Here is a 23032-nt window from a genome sequence, read left to right on the forward strand (position 1 = left end):
TGTGACTTTTTCCTTCACCCAGTTAGTGAAGTTTTCTGTCATTATTTCTTCAGAAAGATTCTCTATTCCTTTTTCTGATTCTTCTCTTTCTGGTACCCCTATGATGCAAAAGTTGTTACGTTTTTATATTGCCCCAAAACTCCCTTAAACTCTCCTTCTGCTTTATATTTTTTTCTTCCATTTGCTACTCTAATTGGGTTGTTTTTTTCCACCTTGTCTTCTATCTTGCTGATTTGGGCCTCAGCTTCTTCTAATCTACTATTGATTCCTTCCAGGGTGTTCTTTATATCAGCTATGTCATTCTTCATTTCAACTTGATTTTTATTAATAGCTTCTTTTTTCAAGCTCCCGTTGAGTTCCTTATAGTTCTCATTAAGTTGCTTATAATTCTCACTAAGTGGTTTGAGCACCTTTACTACTGTTACTTTGAATTCTTTATCTGACAAACTGATTGCCTCCAATTTATTTATTTCCTTTTCTGGTAATTCCTTCTTTTCTTTCATTTGGGGGTTGTTTCTTTGTCTCACCATTTTCACAGTCTGGTAGTTTGGGGTGCTCTGGGTCATGCTGGCAATTTGGTGTGTCCAGGGGCATTGGATTGTACTGTGGCCAGATCTCATATCCAGTTCAGTCATCTGGGTGGTGCTGGGAGCTCTCAACAGCATCTACAGCAGCAGCGCAGGTGGCTCTTGGCTGCTGCAGGGGCTGTGGGGTCAGTAGCTTTGTTATAGTGCATGACCTTCTGTGCTGTCATTTCTCATCTGCTCCTGGTTCAGGAAGATTGATGGCTGGTGGCTTGTGTTTGTCTGTCACCACAGGTGCTATTGGGGTGCGTGGGTCCAGATGATGCACTACTAGGATGTGTGGGTCCTGAGGTGATGCTGCTGACTGGCATGGCTTGGCTCCTGATCCATCACTGCTGCTGCTGCCACAGACAGATCTCAGCTCTGACCTGCTGCCGCTGCTACTGTCAATGCGACTGCTAGGGGTGGGTCTCAGCTCCCAAGCCTCTGCTGCTGGGGATAGGGGCAGTGCTAAGCTCCTGAGCCTCCTCTGCTACAGGGGGCATGGCTCTGCTCCTGATCTGCTTGGAAGCATTATTTTTTAATGAAAAAGATACAAAACCAGGATCTTCTCCTTAAAGAGAAATCTGAAACCTTAAGATTCTTATTTTGATTTTTTATGGTAGAACTTTTATTGGAATATAATTCACATACCAAAAATTGTACCCCTTTAACATTCACAATTGGGTGGGTTTTAGTATATGCACAGAGTGGTGTAACCACCAATGCTATCTAATTTTAGAATATTTTCATCATCCCAAAAAGAAACCCCATACCTATTGGCAGTTACTCTCCATTTACTGTCTCCCCCCACCTCCCCACCTAGCTCTAGGCAACTTAAAATTTATTTTCTATCTCTACAGAATTGGAAATTCTGTACATTTCATATAAAAAGGAATCTTACAATATGTGGTGTTTGTGACTGGCTTCTTTCACTTAGGGTAATGTTTTCAAGGGTTATCTATGTTGTAGCAAGAATAAGAACATCATTTCTTGTTTTATTTTTCTTGATTGTATTTATTTTTAAAAATTTTTATTTTTTGATTATTGGTTAATTCTTTGGTATTAGTTTCAGCTGTGCAGTATAGTGGTTAGACAATCATATACTTTACAAAGTGTTTCTCCCACCCAACATTTCCAGTACCCAACTGGCATTGTACATAGTTATTTCAATATTATTGACTATATCCCCTAAGCTATACTTTACATCTCCGTGACTATTTTGTAATTGCCAATTTGTATTTTTAATCCCTTCACCTCCTTAACCCAGCCTCCCAAACCCCCTTCCATCTGGCAATTATCAGTTTGTTCTCTTAGACTGTTTTGTTTGTTCATTTTTTTGTTCTTTAGATTTCTTCCACATATCAATGAAATCATATGGTATTTGTCTTTCTCTGTCTGACTTATGTCACTTAGCATAATACCTTCTAGGTCCATCTATATTGTGGCAAATGGTAAGATTTTATTCTTTTTTATGGCCAAGTCATAGTTCATTGCATATATGTACTACATCTTTATCCAGTTGTCTATTGATGGGCACATCGGTTGCTTCCATATTTTTGATAATATAAATAATGTTGTGAACATACGGATGTATATATCTTTTCACATTTTTGTTTTGGATTTCTTCAGATAGAACATTATTTCTTTATTGATGATTAACATTTCTTGTATGGGGATACCACATTTTGTTTATCCATTCATCAGTTGATGGACATTAAGGTTGTTTTCATCTATTGACTATTGTGTTCAAATTTTTTTGTGAACTTAGGGGTACATATATTCTTTCTGATTGGTGTTTCAAGCTTCTTAGGATATATTCCTAGAAGTGGGATCACTGGGTCAAATGGCAATTCAATTTTTGATTTCTTGAGGTAACACCATATTGTTTTCCATAGTGGCTGCACCAGTCTGCATTCCCACCAGCAGTGTGCTAGAGTCCCCTTTTCTCCACACCCTTGCCAGCACTTGTTGTTTGATGATTTTTTATGGCATCCATTCTAGCAGGTATGAGGTGATACCTCATAGTTGTTTTAATTTGCATCTCTCTGATGATTAGTGACGTTAAGCATTTCTTCATATGTCTCTTGGCCATTTGTATCTTCTTTTTGGAGAGGTGTCTATTTAGGTCCTCTCCTTTTTTTGTAATGGGATTTGTTGTCTTCCTTTTGTTGAGTTGTACAAGCACTCTATATATTTTGGAAATTAACCCCTTATCTGATGCATCATTGGCGATTATGGTATCGCATATAGTGGGATCTCTTTCCAATTTGATGGTTGTTTTTTTGCTGTACAGAAGTTTTTAGTTTGATATAGTCCCATGTGTTCATTTTTTTCTTTGTTTCTCTTGCCTTAGGTGTTGTATCAGTGAAAATTCTGCTGTGTATGATGTCTGAGATTTTGGTGCCTCATTTTCTTCTAGAATTTTTATGGATTCATGAGTCACATTTAAGTCTTTTATCCACTTTGAGTTTATTTTCATGAATGGTGTAAGTTGGTGTTCTAGTTTCATTTTTTTTGCAAGTAGCTGTCCAATTTTCCCAATACCATTTTTTTTTTATTATGAATTTTTATTTATTTTTTTGTTACAGATATGTTACCTTTTTACCCCATTGGCACCCCCCACCCCACCCCCTCCACCCTGTCCCCGGCTTAGTTGTCCATGTCCATTGGTCATGCATACATGCATATAAGTTCTGTGGTTTATCTCTTCCCACCCCCCCCAACCCCTCTTCTGAGGCATGTCAGTCTGTGCCCTACTTCCATGTGTCTGGGTCTACTGTATTCCTCAGATTGTTATGTTCATTATATTCCGTATATAAGTGAGATCATGTGGTATTTGTCTTTTTTTGCTTGGCTTCTTTCACTTAGGATAAAACTTTCCAGGTCCCTCCATGTTGTCTCAAAGGATAAGAGATCTTTCTTTCTTACCGCTGCATAGTACTCCATTGCGTATATGTACCACAGCTTTTTTATCCATTCGTCTACTGGTGGACACTTGGGCTGTTTCCAGATCTTAGCTATTGTAAATAGTGCTGCTATGAACATGGGGGTACATATAGTCTTCCTGATTGGTGTTTCAGGCTTCTTAGGTTATATTCCCAGCAGTGGGATCACTGGGTCAAATGGAAGTTCAATTTTTAATTTTTTGAGGTAGCACCATATTGTTTTCCATAGCGGCTGCACCAGTCTACATTCCCACGAGCAGTGTATTAGAGTCCCCTTTTCTCCACACCCTCGCCAACACTTGTTGTTTGATGATTTGTTGATGGCGGCCATTCTGACAGGTGAGAGGTGATAACTCATTGTTGTTTTAATTTGCATCTCTCTGATGATTAGTGATGTTGAGCATTTCTTCATATGTCTCTTGGCTATTTGTATGTCCTGTTTGGAGAGGTGTCTATTCAGCTCCTCTGCCCATTTTTTAATTGGGTTCTTTGTCTTCCTTTTTTATTTTTTTTTTATTTTATGAATTTTTATTTATTTTTTTGTTACAGATATTTTACCTTTTTACCCCATTGGCACCCCCCACCCCACCCCCCTCCACCCTGTCCCCGGCTTAGTTGTCCATGTCCATTGGTCATGCATACATGCATATAAGTTCTGTGGTTTATCTCTTCCCACCCCCCCACCCCCCATCCCCTCTTCTGAGGGATGTCAGTCTATGCCCTACTTCCATGTGTCTGGGTCTACTGTATTCCTCAGACTGTTATGTTCATTATATTCTGTATATAAGTGAGATCATGTGGTATTTGTCTTTTTCTGCTTGGCTTCTTTCACTTAGGATAATACTTTCCAGGTCCCTCCAGGTCGTCTCAAAGGATAAGAGATCTTTCTTTCTTTCTGCTGCATAGTACTCCATTGTGTATATGTACCACTGATTTTTTATCCATTCGTCTACTGGTGGACACTTGGGCTGTTTCCAGATCTTAGCTATTGTAAATAGTGCTGCTATGAACATGGGGGTACATATAGTCTTCCTGATTGGTGTTTCAGGCTTCTTAGGTTATATTCCCAGCAGTGGGATCACTGGGTCAAATGGAAGTTCAATTTTTAATTTTTTGAGGTAGCACCATATTGTTTTCCATAGCGGCTGCACCAGTCTGCATTCCCACGAGCAGTGTATTAGAGTCCCCTTTTCTCCACACCCTCGCCAACACTTGTTGTTTGATGATTTGTTGATGGCGGCCATTCTGACAGGTATGAAGTGATACCTCATTGTTGTTTTAATTTGCATCTCTCTGATGATTAGTGATGTTGAGCATTTCTTCATATGTCTCTTGGCCATTTGTATGTCCTGTTTGGAGAGGTGTCTATTCAGCTCCTCTGCCCATTTTTTAATTGGGTTCTTTGTCTTCCTTTTGTGGAGTTGTATGAGCACTCTATATATATTGGAAATTAACCCCTTATCTGATACATCATTGGCAATGATGTTCTCCCATACAGTGGGTTGCCTTGCCATTCTTTTGCTGTGCAGAAGCTTTTGAGTTTGATGTAGTCCCATGTGTTCATTTTCTCCTTTATTTCTGTTGCCTTAGGTGATGTATCAGTGAAAATTCTGCTCCGTATGATGTCCGAAATTTTGTTGCTTACATTTTCTTCTAGAATTTTTATGGATTCACGGGTCACATTTAAGTCTTTTATCCATTTTGAGTTTATTTTTGTGTATGGTGTAAGTTGATGGTCTAGTTTCATTTTTTTGCATGTAGCTGTCCAATTTTCCCAACACCATTTATTAAAGAGGCTGTCTTTACTCCACTGTATGCTCTTGCCACCTTTGTCAGATATTAATTGAGCGTATTGCCTTGGGTCCATTTCTGGGTTTTCAGTTCTGTTCCACTGGTCTATATGCCTGTTCTTGTGCCAGTACCAGGCTGTTTTGGTTACAGTCGCTTTGTAGTATAACCTGATATCTGGTATTGTGATCCCACCTACTTTGTTCTTCTTTTTCAAGATTGCTGTGGCTATTCGGGGTCTTTTTTGGTTCCATATGAACTTCTGAAGTATTTGTTCTAGTTGTATGAAATATGTCGTTGGTATTTCGATGGGGATTGCATTGAATCTATAGATTGCTTTGGGTATTATGGACATTTTAATTATGTTAATTCTTCCAATCCATGAACAGGGTATGTGCTTCCACTTTTTTATATCTTCCTCTATTTCTTTTTTCAATGACCTGTAGTTTTCTGCAAATAGGTCCTTTACTTCTTTGGTTAAGTTTATTCCTAGGTATCGTAATTTTTTTGGCGCGATGGTAAATGGTATTGTTTTTTCAGTTTCTCTTTCTGTGAGTTCATCATTGGTGTACAAGAATGCCGTCGATTTCTTGACGTTAATTTTGTATCCTGCTACTTTGCCAAATTCATTTATTAAGTCTAATAGATTTTTGATGGAGTCTCTAGGGTTTTCTATGTACAATATCATGTCATCTGCAAATAATGACAGTTTCACTTCCTCCTTTCCAATTTGAATCCCTTTTATTTTTTCTTCCTGTCTGATTGCTGTGGCTAAGACTTCCAGTACAATGTTAAATAAGAGTGGCGAAAGTGGACATCCCTGTCTTGTTCCTGTTCTTAATGGAAATGTTTTTAGTTTCTGTCCATTGAGTATGATGTTGGCTGTAGGTCTTTCATATATGGCCTTTATTATGTCGAGATATGATCCCTCTATTCCTACATTGCTGAGCGTTTTTATCAGAAATGGATGCTGGATTTTGTCGAATGCTTTTTCAGCATCTATTGATATGATCATGTGGTTTTTATTCTTCATTTTGTTTATGTGGTGTATCACGTTTATTGATTTGCGAATATTGTACCAGCCTTGCATCCCTGGAATGAATCCCACTTGGTCATGGTGAATAATTTTTTTAATGTATTTCTGGATCCGATTTGCTAATATTTTGTTCAGGATTTTGGCGTCTATGTTCATCAGGGATATTGGCCTGTAGTTTTCTTTCTTCGTAGTGTCTTTTTCTGGTTTTGGAATTAGAATTATGCTGGCCTAATAGAACGTGTTTGGAAGTCTTCCTTCTTCTTGAATTTTTTGAAATAGTTTGAGGAGAATGGGTGTTAGTTCTTTTTTGAATGTTCAGTAAAACTCCCCCGTGAAGCCATCTGGGCCTGGGCTCTTGTTTGCTGGGAGAGTCTTGATTACCTCTTCAATTTCCTTAGTTGTTATTGGTCTGTTCAAGTTTTCTATCTCTTCCGGGAATAGTTTTGGGAGACTGTGTGTTTCTAGAAATTTGTCCATTTCGCTTAGATTGTCGAATTTGTTGCCATATAGTTGTTCATAGTAGTTGTTAACGATCTTTTGTATTTCCGTGGTGTTGGTTGTTACTTCTCCTCTTTCATTTCTGATTTTGTGTATTTGGGTTCTCTCTCTCTGTTTCTTGGTGAGTCTAGCTAAGGGTCCATCAATCTTGTTTATCTTTTCGAAGAACCAGCTCTTTGTTTCATTGATCCTTTGAATTGTTTTTTGGTCTCTATGTCATTTATTTCTGCTCTGATCTTTACTATTTCCTTCCTTCTACTTGCTCTGGGGTTTTCTTTTTGTTTGATTTCTAATTCTTTAAGTTGTGAGGTTAGACAGTCAATTAGAAATTTTTCTTGTTTTTTGAGGTAGGCCTGTAGTGCTATGAACTTCCCTCTCAGAACTGCTTTCGCTGCATCCCATAGATTTTGTGTTGTTGTGTGTTCATTTTCATTGGTTTCCAGGAAGTTTTTAATTTCTTCCTTGATCTCCTCGGTGACCCATTCATTGTTTAATAACATGCTATTTAGCCTCCATGTGTTGAAATGTCTTTGCATGTTCTTGTTGCAATGATTTCTAGTTTCATGCCATTGTGATCTGAGAAGATGCTTGATATGATTTCAGTCTTCTTGAACTTGTAGAGATTTAGTTTGTGTCCTATCATGTGGGCTATCTTTGAGAATGTCCCATGTGCACTTGAGAAGAATGTGTATTCTGTAGTTTTGGGGTGTAATTCTCTAGATATCTATTAAATCCATCTAGTGCTTCATTTAGAGTCTCTGTTTCCTTGCTAATTTTTTGCCTAGAGGATCTATCCAGTGCTGTCAACGGGGTGTTGAAGTCCCCAGCTATGACTGTATTGTTGTCGATTTCTCCTTGGAAGTCCTCCAGAAGATTTTTAATATATTTTGGTGCTCCTATATTGGGTGCATATATGTTTATCAAGGTTATATCTTCCTGTTGGATAGATCCTTTCAATATTATGTAGTGGCCGTCTTTGTCTCTAGTTATGGTCTTCATTTTGAAATCTATTTTATCAGATATGAGAATTGCTACCCCAGCTTTTTTTTGCTTTCCATTTGCTTGGAAAATTTTTTTCCATCCCTTCATTTTCAACCTATGTGAGTCTTTTGTTGAGAGGTGGGTCTCTTGTAAACAACATGTAGATGAGTCATGTTTTCTTATCCAATCAGCTACTCTGTGTCTCTTTATGGGAGCATTCAATCCATTTACGTTTAAGGTGATTATTGATATGTACTTATTTATTGCCATTTTTGTTTAGTGTGGTTCTATTTTTCTTCCCATTTCTCCTGGTAATTACAGCAGTCCTTTTAACATTTCTTGCAGTGCTGGTTTGGTGCTAATGTATTCCCTTAGCCTTTTTTTTGTCTGGGAAGCTCTTTATTTGATCTTCTATTTTGAATGATAGCCTTGCTGGGTAGAGTAGTCTTGGATTCAGATTCTTGTTTTTCATGACTTTGATTACTTCATGCCATTCTCTTCTGGCCTGTAGTGTTTCTTGTGAGAAGTCAGTTGAGAGCCTTATGGGGTTCCCTTTGTAGGTAACCTGTTGCTTATCTCTTGCTGCTTTTAGGATTCTCTCTTAGTCTTTAATTTTTGGCATTTTAATTACTATGTGTCTTGGTGTGGGCCTGTTTGGGTTCTTCTTACTTGGGACTCTCTGTGCTTCTTGAACTTGAATGCCTTCTTCCTTCACCAAATTAGGGAAGTTTTCTCTATTTTTTTGAATATATTCTCTATACCTTGCTCATTTTCTTCTTCTTCGGGGACTCCTATGATGCGAATATTGTTACGTTTCCAGTTGTCCCATAGTTCTCTTAAGCTGTCTTCCTGTTTTTTAATAGTTTTTTCCTTTTGTTTTTCTGATTGGTTGATTTTTTCTACCCTGTCTTCTAATTTACTGATCCGGTCCTCAGCTTCCCCTACTCTGCTTTTTAAACCTTCCAATGTGTTTTTCATTTCTGATATGTCATTTTTTATCTCTTCTTGTTGGTTTTTAATTTCCAATTGGCTTATTTTCAGTGTCTCTATGTCCTTACTCATGCTGTTCAGCTTCCTCAAGATCATGGCTCTGAATTCTAGCTCTGTTAACATGCCTAATTGCTCCACATTGATCTCATCTTCAGTGGAGGTGTCTTGCTCTTTCATTTGGCTTCTGTTTCTGTGTTTCACCATTTTGGCTATCACTGTGGGCTTTGGAGCCTGTCAAGTTCTCCCTGTGGGTGTTGGTGTTCTGCTGTTTGTGTCTCCCTCTCCTGTGTTTAGATGAGCGAGGGAGGACCCACGTTGAACACCACTGTCAAGTCTTACTTTTCTGGTTAAAGTTGCCAGCCCAGGAAACGTACTGTTATCCTCTAGCTTTTTGCCTGGAGGCTAGCAGTCTAGGTTACTTGATGAGTTTTGGGTTGTCAGTTGATTGAAAAACTCCCTCTGGTGCTCAGCCAAGGCGCTTTCATGAGGGTATGGCAGATGCTGGTTGTTAGTGAGCCTCAATTAACACTTCAGTGGCCACAGGGTGGGGTTGGATCTCTGTGGGAGGGGTTGCTGCCTCTCCTCAGAGCCCTGGGAAGGAGCAATGTGGCCACCTTCCTGAGTGGCTGCACTCAGCCAAAGCTCTGAGCGCCCTCCAAACCCCGAGTGTCCCAACACAGTTCCTGTCCAGTCCGCCCTCCCTCCGCCAGAGCCCAAGGTGAGTGGCTGTGGCTGTTTCCGCCTCTGTCCCGGCTGCGCTGTGGAGCCGCCTGGGAGTGTAACCCGAGGGCGCTGCTTACAGCTAAGGCCGCTGCCGAGCTGCCGACCGTGGGCTCCCAGCCCCGTCTCACGCCTTCGCAAGCCTACCGGGATGGAGTCAGTGTCCCTCGTTGTATGGTCCTCGCAAGCTGCTTTTCTGTTGGTTTTTCCCATCGATTTGTCTGTGTTATAGTTGTAATTCCAGTTTGGTTCTGGGCGACGGTCTGTGTAGCTCTGTTCACTCCGCCGCCATTTTTCGGTTCCCCCCCAATACCATTTATTGAAGAGACTGTCTTGACTCCACTGTATGCTCTTGCCACCTTTGTCAAATATTGATTGAGCATATTGTCATGAGTCAATTTCTGGGTTCTCCATTGATCTATCTGCCTGTTCTTGTACCTATACCAGGCTGTTTTGATTACAGTGGCTTTGTAGTATAACCTGATATCTGGTAAGGTGATCCCTCCTACTTTGTTCTTTTTTTTCAAGATTGCTGTGGCTAATCGGGGTCTTTTTTGGTTCCATATAAACTTTTGGAATGTTTGTTCTAGTTTGGTGAAGTATGTCATTGGTAATTTGATGGGGATTGCATTGAATCTATAGATTGCTTTGGGTAGTATGGACATTTTAATGATGTTAATTCTTCTAATCCATGAACAAGGTATGTGCTTCCACTTTTTTATATCTTCCTCTATTTCTTTTTTCAATGACTTGTAGTTTTCTGTGAAGAAGTCCTTTACTTCTTTGGTTAAGTTTATTCATAGGTATCTTAAATTTTTTTTGCTGTGATGTATACCTTTATTCTTTTGCATGTATCTCTTGTTTGGTTCCAGATATTTGTTTAAAATCTATTTCTATTGGAATTGTATTGGCAACTTTGTTAAGGTGAATTGACCATTCTTATAAAGGTTTATTTCTGGATTCAACTCTATTCTATTAATCTATATGTCATACCAGTATCACAGTGTCTTGATTACTATAGATTTGTAGTAAGTTTTGAAATTTGGAACTGTGAGTTTGCCAATTTTATTTTGATTGTTTTTTAGATGTTAAATCAACTTGGCATTTCTGGGATGAATCTTACTTTGTCATGGTGAATAATCTTTTTCATATGTTTATATGTTGCTGGTATCAGTTTGCTTGTATTTTGTTGAGGGTTTTTTGTATTTATATTCATAAGAGATGGTCTATAGTTTTCTTTTCTTGTGATGGCTTTGGTTTTGATATCAGCAATAGTGACCTTACAGAACGAGTTGGGAAGTGTTCCCTTTTCTTATATATTTTTTAAGAGTTTAAAGAATTGGTATTAATCTTTGAATGTATTTATTTTGATTTTTTGGTTTTCTTTATAACTTACCCTCTGCTTTTGTTAAATTGCAGGTGAGTCAGGAAGGTGATGTTTATGCTGAGCATTCTCAGTAGGATAATTGACGGTGAATGTATAGGACTCCAAATAAAATGATTGATTCTTCTTTCTGCCTACTTCTGGTAAATAGGACTAGTTACTCCACCACAGGGGGACGTGCTTAATTACATAAACAAATGATCAGGCTTTTATATGAATTCAGAATCCCAGTTGGAAGATGACTTTCAGTGCCATTGTCCTCATTGGAGCCATGGATGCATGCCCAGCTCACCGTGCTCTCTTTAAGAACACTTACCTATAACTTATTAGTACAGGCTTGTTTAGAAACATTATTTTAAGAGCCTGTTCAGAAGTGTTATACTAACCTCCCCTTGAGTAAGAGAGTCTGAGAACAAGGAGAATTTTTTTTTAATCTTAGACATCACGTAAAGTAATATAAATAATAAATGTTTAGATTGTCTTCCTACATGTTTCAAAGTACTTTTGGTCATTAATCACTCTATTATTTCAGTGAGGAAAATTAGCACTGAAGAAATAGTAAAATAATAACAATGTTACTAAATAATTACTATGTGCCAAAGCCTGTCTTAAATTCTTTATATGGACTCTTTTATTCCTCATAGCAGTCTAATAAGGTCAATATTAATTTTATTCTCCACTTTACAGATGGAGAAACTCATAAACAGAGAGGTAATCGAAGTTGCTTGATGTTAGCCAGGTAAAAAAAGGTAGAACTAGGAGTTGATCTAGGTTATGAGACTACATGGTCTGCCCTGCATCAGAATTTGGAGTAGATCAGGCATATTTCACAGCAGGGATTTCGATTCAGGGTTTCTGTATTACAAGTCTTGATAAAGAATAACATGTTCAGTCAACATTTAAGGAATATTCTTAAAGGTGTACTCAGTTGCTACTAAGGACTTGAGATTACCCAGTCTTAATAGTGTAATGGACAAGTTAATAAAATAAATATTTAACATTTGTTGAGTGCTTACTATGTTCCAGAGTGATTCACTTGTATAAATTAACTGAATGTATAAAATAACTCTATGAAATAGGTCACCTCCATTTACAGATAAAGCCACTAAAGCAAAGATATTTAACTTGCCCAAGGTCAATCAGCAATAAGTGGCAGAGCCCAGATTTGAACCCAGACAGTTTTGCCCCAGGCCTGTTCTTAATTATTTTGCTATGCAGTTTCTCTAAGTAAGTAAATAGTCACCTGACATGATCACAACAATACTGTCACACCAAGAAAGCGATGATAATGGATTGTTGTGTTTATGCAGGTGGAGGTTGGAGTCAGTTCTGTAGGAGAAAATGGACTGTGGCTGAAAGGAGGAGAAAGGCTTTTCTGTAACTATGAGATAATCTGAAACAAATAGAGGAAAAATTAATATTAAAAAGGCTCTTAGTTTGTGCTTTGACTGAGGTGAGAATAAAAGATACAATGAAGTGTGCACTCAGAAGCTATGTATGCCTGCTTGGTTTGAGGGAGCTATGATCTGGGAGAGTAGAAAGGGACCGTTTGAAAGAGCAATTTTAGAAAATGAGTTTGAGCAACTTGTTTAGCACATAGAGGTTGAATCAACAGTATATTAATATAAACTCCATTTACAAGTTTCTAGTAATGTAAGGAGCATTTGGGAACTAAGAAAAACTTGATCAGTTGTAATACAGTTATTCTTTAGTACCAAAAGTATAATACTTTTATGTTTGTTTATTTGTGTTAGCAGTACAGTTAGGGACTTGGGTTAATACAGTACTTTTCTTCATGGGAACACAAACGTTTCCCATTGTTCTACAGTTTTCTGCAAAGTGTTCTGCCACCAATTTGAGGCTACATATTTGGACCTCTGCATTTGAGTGGGAAGGGAGTAGCCCCAGAGCCAGTCAGTAACCAGAGAGCTGGATGTGTCTGGATCAGTTTTCTTCCAGATATGTGGGTCATCTGGTCTGCAGACTCGATGGACTTCAGAGCTCCCGTTATCTCCTGCAACCCATGTGCTCACTTCTCGGTCACGAAGGCACTCTTAACGTTCTTCCAAGTTTGAGGCAATTTGCAACTTTAAAGGATCGTCCAAATTATCAAAATAAATTGTTTATAATATTTTCAATAAGACAGTTATTAAATTGAAGTTTCTAAGTTATTTTTCAGAAAAGAAGCATTATGTTTACTTCAAAATCAAATGAAACAATATTGCCCAATTCTCCTATTCCTTATATGCAAACAAAGATCAGTGAAAATCAAATGTTAAATACAGACACTTAACACAATACTTGTGGTTTATTTCTACTTTTAAGGTAACCTGGTGGCTTTTTTTCTCAAGTCCTCACACAGGTATTCAGGAATACCAGGATGGTGTGCCAAAGATCCCAACAGCCTGTATTACAGTGGAAGATGCAGAAATGATGTCAAGAATGGTTTCTCGTGGGACCAGAATTGTCATTCAGCTGAAGATGGGAGCAAAGAACTATGCAGATGCTGATTCCTTCAATACTGTAGCAGAGATCATTGGTAGCAAGTATCCAGAGCAGGTGAGTTAAAGAGACAACAGGTTGACCGGGAATAGGGAGTTGAGGTTAAGAGATAGCATGAGTTTGCAGAGATGGCCCTTGTAGACTCATTAGCTACAGATCCTTCACATATAATTTTCCCATCAAAAATTGTGCTACACTGACTGAAGAAAGGAAGGACTAATTGAGGAGTGGAGTAGGATCCATGACATGGTAACGCAACATCTGAATAGCTGAGGGCGATATTTGTACATATGTACTCTAGTTATTCCATTTGGAGCCAGCTTGGCATTTGAGATCATACCAATAGCTAATAGTTATTGAGCCTATTATGTGAATTATCTTATTTTGTCCTCAGAACTCAGTGGAGTCAGATCTGTTTTCTTCATTTTATAGGTAAGGAAACTAACATAGAGAAAAACACTTGCTTAAGGTCACTGCAACTAATAAGTGGCTGAGAAAATACCCAAATCAAGGACTTTATGAATATTAAACCAAGCTTTAAAGTACAGTTTATGTGCAATATTCAGAGTTTTCATTTTTTTTAGTTGAGTTGAAAAATCAAATACTTTTAAGGAAAGGTCCAGACTATGTACTAACTGCAGTTTAAATAGCTTTGGCAAGTTACTTATTCTCTGAGTCTTAGAGAATATATCTGCAAAGAAAGAGATGGTATATATAATTAAAAGGATTATTGTGAGGATGAGATTGGATAATGCAAATCAAATAGCCTCGTATAGTGTTTGATACATCACAGGCACTCACTGAATGTGAGTTTACTTCATATGGTGTGAAGTGTACAAAAAACAATTTTTTTTTTTTTTTATCCTCACCCGAGGACATTTTTCCATTTTTTGTACAGACAGAGTGGGAGGGAGAGAGAGGAAGAGAGAGAGTGAGAAACATCGATGTGAAAGGGACACATCGAGCGGCCGCCACCCGCACAACCAACCAGGGCTGAGGACAAACTGCAACCAAGGTACATGCCCTTAGTGGGAACCGAACCCGGGTCTCTCCGGACCACAGGCGGGCGCTCTAACCGCTGAGCCAAACCGGCCAGGGCCAAAAAACAATTTTTATAAGGTTTCTAGTGCAAATTTACTTTATTGATAGTTACTGAAATTCTAAAAGTCGCTTAATATTATTTTTAACTAATTATATAAAATAGCTTCTTTTACTAACAAAAATAAAGTCAGGAATTTCAAACTTGTACAGTCGTCCCTCATTTATTGCAGTTAATCTGTTCCAGACTCAAGCAGTTGCACCTGGCGATGAAGGATTCCTGGGTTGCTCGAATACATAGGCCTACAGTCCATACGTACAGTAATTTTAATTTTAATTGTAATACAGGGTGTATAATTGACTCAGACAACTGAGTGCACTGTATCATTTTCACTGTCTCAATCGACTTTTTAATGAATATATTTGCAAAAACCACAATAGAGTGAAGCTGCAAAGTCAAAGTGCGAAGTGGCGAGGGACGACTGTATTTTGTTTAAGGAGATCCATTGGATGAAGGAAAAAGTGAGTAGTGATGGAGAAACAAACCTCTGCACAGGTCTTGACTCAGGACCTCTCTCATACTTGTTTTATGTTCAGGACTCCTTTCTCCTTTCAAATTGATATTTATCCATGTTGTAGCAATGGTCTATTCCTTTATTTTGCTGAGTAATATTTCATTGTATGGATATACCACAATTTGTTTATCTATTCAGTTGTTGAACATTTGGCTGGTTTCTAGTTTTTGACTGTTATAAATTAAACTCTGTGAATATTCTTGTGCAAGTCTTTCTGCAGACTTATGTTTTTATTTTTCTTTGGGAAATGCCTAGGGGTGGACTTGCTGGACCAGCCTGACTTGAAAACATTCTGATCTCTGAATCTCATTGCAGGAAAGCAGTCCTCTGGGTGCTCTGACATTAGGCATCTAAACTCCTTTCTCGTGGCCAATTCTTGGGAAACCGTATCATGCTCGTCTACAGTTGAGAATGAGTCTGAGAGTGAGAAGAAAGCTCTCCGGTTTCTGATCTGATCCTCTCTGGTGCTAGAATAGCAACATTATTTCTGCTCCTATTCATTAAGAAACTAACTTGCATTGGAAATTTTATAGAAAACTTGCTGTTATTCATGAATAGGATTTATTTTTTATTAAATCAATGTAGGTTATCCTAACACTTAAAATAGTCTTAGAGGCAGACACAAAGAGGTAGGGGGTCTTTGTAATCCGGTACCAATTCCCAGACTTTCAGATGAGCAAACTGAATCCATGAGTGACTTGTGCCAGGGGACACAATAAATTAGTGAGAGGAACACATCTGGACCAGATTTCCTGACTCCCATTTCTTTTTACCCCAAGAACGTTCCATTATGCCTGGGAACACCTTAGCTGGATGGTGTCTAAGTTTGAGGGGGATAGGTTGATTCAGGATACAAGCAGGGCCATACATACCCAGTCATTACATGGGGGAAACAGTATCTCACTTTCATGCTTTTTCTCCTGACGTCTCTTTCTTGGGCACAAAGAGCTCTCATAAATACTGTCCTTTGTTGTGTCAGAGTTTCCTTAGAGCTCTCCTGAGGGTCATCATGGTCCATTCCTTCTACTCATCCTCCCTCCATCAAGTCTTTCTCGGGTCTTGTTTCTTTTTAGCTCCTCGTCATTTTGGAAGAGGATCTGGTGGTGAAGCCCTTCTGTGGTGTTAATGACCCTCTAAGATGCCCTATTCCCCTGTGCCTCTGTTCATACACTTCTACTTTCACCAATCAGGTAATCAGGTGTTTCTGTTTTAGTGGAGGACTACAGACAAAGCCAAAAGTGATCTACTACCAATTACATCATTAAAAAAAAAAAAAAGCTTTTTATTTTGAAATAATTTTGGACTCACAAGAAGGTGCAAAAATGGTGTCAACAGTTTAGACGTGCCCTTTGATCAGCTTCTCCAATGATAACATGTTACCTAACCATAGCATATTAACCAGAAGAGGAAACTGGTGAGAAGATACTCCGGAGAGCTGGGGCTTCCTTGTGAAGCAAGGGCTGCCCCGTGGGTATCCTCTGTGTAGCACTCCGTGTGGGAGACATGGCTCTGACATTGTTCCGAATAGGCCTCTGCTGAGTATAAGGCTTTCGGAGTATCCCACTCACACAAGCAAACAAACTCAGAAAGAAGGTTGTGCTCAAACTGACCTGAGAAGAGGGCAAATTATCTGAAAGCAGGGGTTTAGGGCACCTGTGAGAGAGACTTTCTCACAATGTTGACCCTTTGCTGGCCCATTTCTTTTGCTCCTCGGTAGTTTCCTATGCCTTATTCTGATGCTTGCTTAGTAAGTGCAACGTTTTTTAAATGTTGGCATAGTCAAGAATTCTTATGAGGGAATTTTGTGGAAAAGAAAAATGTTTGAGATTTTCTGTTTTGGTTGATAATACCCAAACGTATTTTGATAAAGCCCTAATGAGTGGAATTGCTTTTTTATACATGACTTTTTCCTACAGCAATATTTTCATGGATTCAGAAAACAGTTTCAGTTTTATATGCCCGTATTATTTCAAATATAATGCAGCACTATGTAAGCTAGTGGGAAACATGAAAATGAAAGCTCTACTTTGTTAACTGAACAGTTCACTTTTTAAAACTTTTTTTTCCCAATGTGGGTCAAGGTTTCTCAGCATCATTACTATTGACATTTTGGGCCAAATAAGTCTTTGCTGTGGGGTCTGTCTTGTGTATTATAGAGTATTTAGCAGCATCCTCCACTAATCCCTATAGTTGTGAACATAAAAATATCTCCAGACATTGCCAAATATCTGGGACATAAGTCACCCCAGACTGACAATCACTGGTGTAGAGTAGCAGAAAGGACACTGGATGGGTTTTGCCAGGCTCTGGTTCTGGTTTCGTTGTGTCACAAATAATCTGAGTGACCTTGGACCACTTAATTCTTCAGCTATAAAATGAGGGCCTTTGTCTGGAAAATATGTAAGGTCATAAAATTCCATTATTAAAAAGAAACTTGGAGATTATCATCAGATTGGTGGTACATGCTGTAAACTGTTAGATAGTAGCAAGACAGAGTGGGAATCCTTTCATTATTTCACAGAGTAGTGAGTGTTGGTGTTTTTGTTTGTTTTTTATACTCTGTCTTCAGGTACGGTGAGGAGATCTTCTTTGAAAAAGTAAAACCAAGTCTTCTTTTGTGGCATTTCTTAGTCGTTAATGTGCTAATGTGCACTGGGAACATTTAAGAGAGAGTTTTGCAATCTTCCCCGAAGTTTATGAGAAATAGTAGGCTAGAGGCCTAAGATCCATTGGACAGCTTATGCTTTGATGTTTTTTATATTCATTTTTTTCAACTATTCATTAATTCAGCACATATTTATGATCCTGTATGTGTCAGGCACCAGGGTTGTGGCAACAATCTTAGGTGGGCAGTGTAGTTCTGTGCTTGGTTAGAAACATAGCCTGTAGAATTCAAATTCTGCCTCTTGCACTTTGTTGGTAGATTACTTTGCTTCTCTGACCCTCAATAAATATTAGCCTTCTCTGGAGAAAAGGGAGCTTATGCAAAAGCAAAGAGTTAAGAAATAGGAAAAACATATCAAGAAGGATACAGAGGGACTGGCAGGCCATGTGAGGCCCAGGGCTTCTTCCTGTTGGGAGTAGAGAGTGACTGAAGGGTTTTAGCAGTAAATTTGTATTTTATTGACTCTATATTACATTGAAGGAGCAAAGACTGAAATCTAGTTAGGAGCTAATAGGACTTGCACTGAGACAGTTGAAATAGTTAGGTGGAAAGGAAGAGAAGGAATCAGGAACTATTTAGGAAATAAAATTGATAGGAGTTGTTGAAGTTGGCATATAGGGAGAAAAAGAAGGATAAGTCATTTTGAGTGAGTAGGAACATTTATTCATTAAGTCTATAGGAATGTATTGAGCTTGTACTATATGTTGTGTATATCAAATTGCCCTCACAGCACTTGAGGTTTTGTGGTAGAGACTGGAAAGTAAATAAGTAACTGCAATAGAAGATGGTAATAACATGGCAAAACATGGCACAGTGAGGACTTGTTTCAGGGGGCTCCTCTAGGTCAAGAAGGCCAAGGAAGGCTTTCTGGAGAGATCCAATTTATTCCTCCAGCATGACTAGTTAACCATGAGGAGTTAATCATGCTTAAATGTTATGGGAATGGGGTTGGGATGGGAAATAATCCAAGCAGATGGAGTTGTATTTATGGAAGCCCAAAGAATAGTGTTATTTCTTTTTTAAGGAATGTACTGAGACCTCCTATAATTTTTGAATCCATTGGATAATGAACCCTGTTTTCATGGAGTTTTGCTATAAAATAATCTAAAGAAAAAGACATGCTTTATTTCATGTGTATTATTTTTAAAAATAAATTACTGAAAAGTTCAGCAATCTCTTTGGAAACAGTTTTAACACTGATGCTGTCAAGACCCTGTAGAAGGAGTAAACAAAATCTGATTGACCTGGTAGACAAACTCATTCCATGCGTAATTAAATAGCTTGAGGCTGTGCCCCAAATGCAACTTTGCTTTCATCTGAATATGTAGCCTGATGATTTTTAAAACCTTCTTAATGGGTACAGCAAGTTTTTCTGCCTGGGTGGGAGACTTTTTACTAACTTAAGCAGCTGTTTAAACTTTCATAAGCGAAGTAATTATTAAATCTTTCATGAACATGTTGGTTAAAACATTTGTTCACATCTTAACCTTGAGTTGGAAAGTTTTGGGGGGTGGGGTTAAAGAATTTTAAGCTGGCAAATTTTATTCTTTTTTTTTTTTTTTCTTATTATAAACTTTTTATGGCTTAGAACAGCCAACCTAAATCATAGAAGGAAAAATGCATGTGTGGTAAGCATGAGACATTTCATTGTTTATTTTTCAAATTTTTGAAATGTACTCATAGCTGTGTGCATGCCTTTGAGCTCATAAAGGCAGCAAATGGAAATAGCCCAATTCAGACAGGCTGTTTTAGATAGATAGCCACCCAGGTAGGCAAGGAAAACCTTGGAGGGTTTACTCTTTACTGTGCTCAATAAGTAATCTCAGTGTGCCAAAATGGGACTCGCAAGCAGGAGGATGCCATCTTTCATAGGTTTGAATACCTTTCCCTGATTATTAATGGAACTATTTAATATGAATCATCATCATAAAATGAATAATACTTCACTTTAAGGAGTATTTACTATATGACAAGCAGTATTCTAAATGCTTCTCATGTATTTTTTCCTTTTTTAAAATATGTTTTAATTGATTTTTTTTTTTTTTAGAGAGAGAGAGGAAGGAAGAGATAGAAACATCAATGTGAGGCAAACATTGATCACTGCCTCCTGCACGCCCCCTATTGGGATTGAGCCCGCAACCCAGGCATGTGCCCTGACCAGAATCGAACCGGGACCTCTCAGTCCATGGGATGACACTCAATCCACTGAGCCACACCAATTGGGCTGCATTTTCTGCTTTAATCTTTACTATGACCTTGTTAAATAAGCAATGCTGTCATCCTCATGTTACATAAAGAAACTAAGGCTTAGAGCAATCACAAAGTTCACAAAGTTCTGTGTGGCAGACCTAGGAGTTTAACTCAAGTTTGTCTTATCCCAGGACTTCTACACTTTTAACTATTCGTTATCCTGTACTTCTTAGTCCTCTGCTATTCTAGTTTGTGAAATACTGCTGCCTAAAGATTTTCCTGTTTTACACTAAGTGAAAACCAGGACAACTCTCAGCATTGCAATCAAAAGCAACAAAATACCTACTATGCATAGAACTCTATGTTACAAGGTTTTGAGGCAAAGAGGAGAGGTAATAAAGGGGTCCTGGCCTGGCGGTTAAGTAGAGCAGGAACTCAGACTCCACGCAGGAGGTCAGGGCCTACAGGGCTGCATCCCAGCTGGCCCAGTACTAATGTTATCATGTAGCGCTTTACAGTTTGCAGTGTACTCTCACCTATATCATCCCATTTTATCCTAACAGCAGAGATGGTTATTTTAATTGCTACTTTACAGATGAGGAAGCTGAACTTCAGAGTAAATGACTAAGTCAGGCACACATCTAATAAGTGGAAGATAAGATTCAAAATGTGATTCTTCTCTAATGTGCTATAGTCACTGCCCAGAGCCCTGCAGCTTAAAATAGCATAAAGTAAATGCTTAGGAATGCCCCCAAAACAACCTAAAAATGAAATTGTTTACAATATAATACAATAAGAATAATCATGGTGGTTTTATTATTTTTTTTAAAATTTTTTTTTTGGTATGTGCCCCTAGCGGGAACTGAACCCGGGTCTGCAGACCGACGCTCCAACCACCGAGCCAAACCGGCCAGGGCAAATCATGGTGGTTTTAAAATATATCTACAAATTATTTGATCTCTTTTTAAAAGTACATGTAGACTGTATTAGTAATTTACTTCTAATGAATAGAATGTGGCAGAAATGATAGTGTGTGATGTCTGAGACTGGGACATAAAGAGCAACGTGGGTTCCTCCTTGTTCTTTCTCTTGAATCACTCTGGGAGAAGCCAGCTGCCATGCTGTGAGGATACTCAAGCAGCTCTGTGGAGAGGTCCACATGGAGAGGAACTAAGGCCTCTGGTAGCAACCAGCACACATTAGCCAGCAAGTGGAACCAACAGCTCCAGTCAAGTCCTCAGAGGACTGCAACCCTAGCCAACATCTTGGCAACAACCTTATAAGAAACCTCAGCCAGAGCCATCCAGCTAAGCTGCTCCCAAATTATTGACTCACAAAAACTGTGTGAGACAATAAATATTTATTGTTTTGAGCCACTGAGTTTTGGGGTGAACTAATACAGCAGCCAAGGAGCACAGATCCCCAGTAAGGGATCACTGTATCTGAACTGTGAGGAAAGCTGGCTTCTAAAGAGAGGGAGATGGATAGGAATTTAAGAGATGGACACAGAATTTATTAGGAAGTGTTCTGGGCAAAGAGAAAAGTGTGTGCACAAAAGTACAAAATTGTGCCACAGCAAGGCATATTTTATAAACTGCAAATAAAGGACAAGACAAAACTCACAATTCAAAAACTACAGCACTTGGGATATGAGAATCTCACTAAGATTATAAAATAAGGTAGCAACTAATGTTCCCAAAAGTGACTTAAGTCTGCAAGACATTACATTTCATATGGACTATATAAGAAGATAGGAAATCAATTAAAACATTGAAATATTTACTTCAAAAAATTAAAACAAAAAATGTACTATATAAATTCTTAGTGAAAGGGAAGTCCAGGCTCGCCAAACCAGCCACCTCCCTATGTTGTCACTTCACTAAATTATCTGGGTCTGTGTTTTGAAAACTTTAAGCTTAAATGTAGGGCCAAGAAATAGCTAATGAAGAACATCTGGGTTTTCTCCAGGTTTTCACTCTACCAGTTCTGCTACAACAATCAGGTAGAAATTAACATTTTATAACCAATTATGTGTTTTGCTTGGCATCATGCTAACAGTCTGAATTTTTTAAAAAGAGATTTGCCCAAATTGACTTGTTATTCTAGGCCATATCTCATTCATTGACTTTTTTTGAGTGCTACCCATGTGTTACCCTCTGTGACAGGCCCATAAACCAAACCTTCATATTCGTGTTGCAAAAATTTCTTTGCCTCCCAGTTCCAGCTCCACTGTTTTCTAGAGTTAATAGCAGTTCCTGGTAGAAAGATGATATTTATTGTTAAAGTTGGATTTTCCTATAAAATTAGTACTCATTTGAAAAATAAAGAAAAATAAAAAGAATTTTTACTCAGAGACACATTAACTCAAGACAATTGCTATTAACATCTTGCTGCATTTCCTTCCCTGTATTTTCTTCTATGGATATTTTATATAGTTATATTTTATAGATAGTGTCAGATCCAATTTTTTTTTTTTTTTTTTTTGACATCAGGCCAAACAGCCCTTGAAATAAAAATTTGAGATCTTTAGGTTACTCTAACAAATGGATATTCTGTAATTTACTTAACCTATCATTAGATGATTTGATTATACATGGACTTTTCAGTAAAAATGATGTTATACATAAATACATATACAGCTAGCGAATTTTGAAGTTGTCTTTTGAACTCTTTATGGGCTTTGCTAAGATAGGGTAATTTTAAGTAGAAATCAAAGGGCAGCTCAGGGAGAGGTTAATGTGGCTTCTCTCCCTGCCAAAAGAACTCCCTTTGAAAGTTCTGAAATGGCTTGGTGGCCACGTGCCCCATGTGCCATCCTAGTTGCGCTGCTAGTTAAATTAATCATGAATGATTGGATGAGGGACAGTGTTATTCTGTGCACATTCTTGACTCTTAATTTAAGGTTAACCTAACTTAAATTAATGTCATGTGAATTTTAGCAGCAATTATGGCCAGTTAATGCCCGTTCTTTCTTAGTCATGCCTCATCTCTTTGCAAAATTATCATATTTCATTTTACATTTATTCTGACCAGATTTCTAAGTAGCACTTTTTCCTCTTTTCTCTCAGTGTTTATATCAGAAGGCTTTTGCATTTTTACTGTAAACCACCATTTTTGTATTTTCATAATAAGACTCTAAGAAGTGGGCTTGAAT

At 38.2% G+C, this 23032-nt stretch overlaps 1 protein-coding gene across 1 annotated transcript in view; it reads left to right on the top strand.

Annotated features, from left to right (window-relative positions):
* The window catches only part of CPQ (carboxypeptidase Q), a 372888-nt gene that overhangs the window by 101430 nt on the left and 248426 nt on the right, over nt 1–23032 (top strand). The window contains exon 3 of the mRNA XM_036263943.1: nt 13260–13467. Within this exon, the coding sequence (XP_036119836.1) occupies nt 13260–13467 (208 nt within the window). The remainder of the gene's footprint in view (nt 1–13259; nt 13468–23032) is intronic.

Source organism: Molossus molossus, unplaced genomic scaffold (genome assembly GCF_014108415.1).
Source record: "Molossus molossus isolate mMolMol1 unplaced genomic scaffold, mMolMol1.p scaffold_m16_p_16, whole genome shotgun sequence".
Taxonomy (NCBI): domain Eukaryota; kingdom Metazoa; phylum Chordata; class Mammalia; order Chiroptera; family Molossidae; genus Molossus; species Molossus molossus.